Genomic DNA, 5,226 nt, shown 5'->3' on the forward strand with positions numbered 1-5,226 from the left:
GGAACAGCTGCCAGGGGAGGGTGTGGAGTCTCCCTGTCTGGAGACATTCCAAACCCACCTGGATGAGTTCCTGTGTCACCTGCTCCAGGTGACCCTGCCTTGGCAGGGGTTTGGACTGGGTGATCTCCAGAGGTCCTTTCCAAACCAGGCATTCTGTGATTTTGTGATTCTGTGATTCTGTGACAACATGACTTTTGTCTCTAACTTTCTCTTCTAGTGTTCAAAACTGCTGTGGTCCTCGTATACAAGGATGGCTCCAAACAGAAGAAGAAACTTGTAAGTTGAACGGACTGCTTAGGTGATGCTGTGGGCATTTGTGGGGCTGTGACTGGGATCTGCTTTCCATACAGCTGTGGAGCTGGAGTGTTCTTTTCCATGTGTGATCCTTGGTGTGTGCTGAGCAATGTGCTGTTCATCCTGAATGCAGCAAACATTCCTTTACTTTATCCTCAGCTCTCTGCTGGACTAGTTATTCATGTCCCTGCCACATCCATTCCACGCTGGGGAGTGGATTGTCATGAATCAAGATACTGTGAACATCTCTCTTGTGTTTGATTCTTTGGTCAGTGTATGTGAAGCAAATATTTAATGTCTGTCATCTTGCTCAGTGAAACACAGTGCCCTGGGTGTTTTGTGCCACCAAACAAGTGCTGGCTCTCCTCAGCTGAATTAGGTGTGCTTGCAGTATGGCTCAGGGATCCCACTGGAGTTTGGGACTCTGTGGCATAGACCAAGGTGTGATTTGAAATGCTCACGTGGGTAAAGCCAGCTGGCCACAGGATGACTTCAGAGGGGCCAAAGCAAAACTAAAATGTGTTCCTGAGTGTATGTGCACCTGGAGGAGAGAATGGAGCACTGGTCTCACTGACTTTGGAAGGCTGCTGGGGTGCTTCAGTCTAGATTTTAGCATGATCTTCACAGAGAGGAACCTCAGTGGGTGTTGCAGTGAGAAAATCAGAATGGCAGCAGGTCTGTAGCTGGAAGCTCTCAGTGCAGAGCACAGGAGATTCTTGTGTCTGACTGTCCCAGGGTGTCTGGTTTCCTAATGGTGTTTTGAAATTCCTCCAGGGCGGATCACATAGAGCTTCAATTTATGAAGACTGGGATCCGTTCCGATTTCGCCACATGATACCTTTGGAAGCCCTGCAGGTTCGGGCCTTGGCCAGTGCAGGTAATGTTCCCACTGCATTCTGGAAAAACAAGGCAAAGTAGTTGCTGACTCTGGTTCACTCTATTCCTCTTCTGGAGATTAGAAGGCAGTTTGCAGCTGTGAGACAACAGAACTGGTGGGTTTTTGTTCTCGTGGTTGCCAGCTTCGTGAGGAGCTTAGAGTATGAAAAATTTCACAAATTTATACAGTTTTCTCACTTTCTAATGCATAAGTGGAAAGAACATTAGAGGTAGTTGTAAAATCATAGAATCGTGGAATGGTTTGGGTTGGAAGGGACCTTAAAGCCCATTCAGTCCCACCCCCTGCCATGGGCAGGGACACCTTCCACTAGCCCAGGTTGCTCCAAGCCCCGTCCAGCCTGGCCTTGGACACTTCCAGGGATCCAGGGGCAACCACAGCTTCTCTGGGCAACCTGTGCCAGGGCGTCACCACCCAAAATGTGACAGTACTTCATGGAACACCTGAATAGCTGGATTGTTTTTTGCTCATTTGTTTCCGGGGTTTTGTTGGTTTTTGTTTAATTGTTTGGTTTGCTTTTTTTTATTTGGTGGGTTTTGTTTGTTTGTTTGGGTTGGGGTTTTAAAATATTTTTATGGGAACTGAGTGGGTGCATATAAAATACTGCCAGTTTAAGAGCCTGTTCTTTCATTAGTCACTTGCCCACTGCTGCCTTTCAACCGTGAGTTAATATTATTTGCAGCGTATTGTCTGTTGTCCTGGGTGGTCTTAAACCATTTCTTCAGGATTATGGAATAAATACTTCCAAGTTAAACATGAGAAGCTGTTACATGAAGTTCTGCTTGCTTTTCCCTTTAGATGCAGAGACCAATTCTGTGTGTGAGATTGTCCACGTTAAATCTGAGTCTGAGGGCAGGCCAGAAAGGACGTTTCACCTTTGCTGTAGGTAAGTGTGTGTTTCCCTATTTTCTATGGCACCTCTGGATCCCAGCTTGCCTATGTCTTTCCTTTAAGGCAGTCTGGGAACAACCAGTAGGGGAAGTGGGGAGAGGGTGTAAAAACCTTCCTTCTGGCTGGCAGAATTCTGTAAAATCTCTGAAAATAAAGGCATGTGTTTGATCAGCCATGTACCTTTATGGGAATATCCTTATTACAATTTTCCATTCACATCCAGTTAAACTCCAGCACTGGATCCTGCTGGTGTGTTGTGTTGAGCTGGTATGTTTCATGCCACCAGGTTCCAAAATCTGCCAGTCTGGGCATTGCCCTTTCCTTAAGGAAACATCCATTATTGTTGTTGTGGTTGCCCTGACGTAGCTTAAGAATTCAAGTAAGAACTTGGAACACACGTTCATCAGGATCCAGCAAAGCTGATGCCAAGCCAGTCCCTACTGTGAGGTAGTAGGGATTTGCAGGACTTGTGCTTGGTGTGTGTTCCCAGGAGCCAGACAGATTTAATGAGCCCCCACAGGTCAGCTCGGTGTGTATCAGGCACAGGGAAGTGCTTGCTTGGCACTGGAGGAAAAGGAAACCTCGGGAAGGGTGAAAGGCTTAAATGTTTTGTTAATGAACTGTGTATTGGTTTCCTTGGATGCCCCTTGCAATGACCAAAGATTTAGCTTTGCTTTGAAAACACCGTGCTAAATGGAGTCTTCTCTGGGGGAAGCGCCTGCCAGTTGATTTGCACTGTCTTAAATCACAGAACTGCTCATTATTTATCTCATTTACTGGGGAGCTTTTAGCAGTTCCCAGGGGATAACGCTGCCTTTTTTGCATTCTCACCTGTTTTTCAGCTCACCAGAACACAGGAAGGACTTTCTGAAGGCAGTGCACTCCATCCTGCGGGACAAACACAGGAGACAGCTTCTTAAAACCGAAAGCTTGCCCTCCTCCCAACAATATGTTCCTTTTGGTGGAAAAAGATTGTGTGCTCTAAAAGGTGCAAGGCCAGCCATGAACAGGGCAGGTACTGTAGGGCTACAGACTTTCAAGATCCCAGTAACCCCAGCACCGTTGTAGGACATGTGGTGGTGTCTGTTACTTGTACATTAGGATTAGCATTCTCTCCTGTGTATGTAAAAACTGCTGGTTTTCCATGCTTCACCTCCTTGAGAGCCTTAAATTGCCTCTATTTCCCTTGCTTTGCACTCGAGGCTCAGCTTCAGAGCAGCCCTTCTGGCATGGAAGGGAGAAATGGGGTTCCTGTCGGTACCGATTGGCTGTGCACTTTAATCTGCAACTGGGTTTCAGCTGGACAAAGCAGAAGCCCTGCTGCCTGTTCCTTAAAAGCATGTACAGAATTTTGAGGTGACCCTAGCACTTTTAAACTAAAATGCACAAAAGAAAAAAAAAAATCAGCTCCCCTGAGCGAGTGGCTTGGTTCGAAGGGACAACTTTGGATGTCCTCCCTTTTCAGCTCTACTGCTGAAGGGCTCGTGCTCCCACTTCTCACATTTGGAGAAACATGCACTTGATACTATTATTTTTGTAATGGCCTGTCCTAAACCGTGGATTTTCCTTTTCAGTTTACTTCAGGCAAAAGCAATGAGAAAATCCCAGGGGGAAGCAGGTTTTCATTTTCATGACACTAGATGATGGAGGGAAGAAAACATTTGCTTCCAAGTGAACAGCACACAGCACCACTGCGTGTTTTGTTCTGGTCTGTTGTTTACTTTTTGTTCTGCTCGTTAGATCCAGCAATATAGACAACCAGGCTTTCTGTTCCTCTTCTGTACTGGGCAGGCCAGACCAACACCATCCTCAGCATGGCTTCTCACTCGGGGTGCTGCTGGGAATCTGCCTCACAGGCACTTCAGATCCTAAGCAGGGAGAGTCAGAGGAGGGCCAAAAACCACAGTGCTGCTTCCCTGGGCCTGCGGGGCCACCCTGCTGTAGATGCCAAACCTCCTTTCACTTTCATCATTTGCATGATGAGTTCTGCAGAGATTAAAACCTGCCCTCAAAGTCCAGACCTCTCCCTACAGATAAAATTTGCAACTGCTGAGCTTTGTCGTACTTAATGCACCTTGTGAGGCTCAGGGACGTTAAAAGGTAACCCCACCCCCAAGGCAGAGTTGGATAAATACATCCTGCCAAGTGCTAAGGTGCTGTTTGGTGGAGGGGGAGAAACTCCAGCCTGAGAGTTCACTGCTGGCCATGGAGCTATGTGTGTGTGCACATAAAGAGCTGCAGGATTCATCCCCTGCTTTGCCTCACAAGCCTCCTGTGAAGATGTTCCAACACAGGAGATGTGAATTTGCTAACTGGGCCAGTTGCAAAAGCTAGTAGAGTAGATGCTGAGTAAGGAACTTCTGATAGATTTTCTGGTTTTGGGGTTTGGTTTCTCCCCCAGTAGGGAGGGAGTGGGGGGAGGCAGTAGCAGAGCCTGGACAAGGAACGTAGTTCCCCGTGAATAACACAGCAGTTGCAGCATCTTCAGCACTGAGGCAGCCACTTGGAAACCCGTGGTGTTGCTCTCACCCCAGACAAAGCAATTTCCCTTTACCGAGGTGTGAGCCTGCTGGTTTCTGTGGTGTGCTGGCAGCAGGCACTGCGTGTGAGAAGCTGAGCTGAACAGATGCACTTGGTGCTGGCTGCCTGCCCACCGCTCAGGAGGAACAGTCCTTGTGGGCCATTATCCCAAAGCGTGGATCTGAGTAGCAGAAACTCCGTGTTTTCAGCCGGAGAGAGACCTGTGCTGAGGAGCCGAGCGGAGCGTGACTCGCCCGCAGGGAGTGACCAGGTCATCCGTGGGAGTCTGCCTGCTCTGTGCCCAGCGGTGCTAAATAAAGGGCCCCTGGAAGAGTAACTTTCCCTAAGGAGTTGTACCGTGTGTAAAAAGCCTGTGGGGTTTTATCTTTGTGTGTGCGCAGTGTCAGCCCCAAGCAAGTCTCTTGGGAGGAGGAGGCGGCGGCTGGCCCGAAACAGGTTTACCATTGACTCAGACGCCGTCTACACGAGCAGCCCCGAAAAAGAGCCCCAGCAGCCCACGCACGGGGGGGACACTGACCGCTGGGTCGAGGAACAGTTTGACCTCGCTCAGTACGAGGAGCAGGAGGACATCAAGGAGACGGACATCCTCAGCGACGACGACGAGT

The 5,226-nt window shown here is 48.5% G+C and overlaps 1 protein-coding gene across 1 annotated transcript in view; it reads left to right on the forward strand.

The window, feature by feature from the left end:
- Window positions 1-5,226, forward strand: part of TIAM1 (T cell lymphoma invasion and metastasis 1) — a 143,534-nt gene that overhangs the window by 137,030 nt on the left and 1,278 nt on the right. The window contains exons 25-29 of the mRNA XM_029961476.1: window positions 218-276; window positions 1,069-1,171; window positions 1,988-2,075; window positions 2,923-3,095; window positions 5,002-5,224. Of these exons, the coding sequence (XP_029817336.1) occupies window positions 218-276; window positions 1,069-1,171; window positions 1,988-2,075; window positions 2,923-3,095; window positions 5,002-5,224 (646 nt within the window). The remainder of the gene's footprint in view (window positions 1-217; window positions 277-1,068; window positions 1,172-1,987; window positions 2,076-2,922; window positions 3,096-5,001; window positions 5,225-5,226) is intronic.

Source organism: Manacus vitellinus, unplaced genomic scaffold (genome assembly GCF_001715985.3).
Source record: "Manacus vitellinus isolate BGI_N305 unplaced genomic scaffold, ASM171598v3 scaffold_35_pilon, whole genome shotgun sequence".
NCBI lineage: Eukaryota > Metazoa > Chordata > Aves > Passeriformes > Pipridae > Manacus > Manacus vitellinus.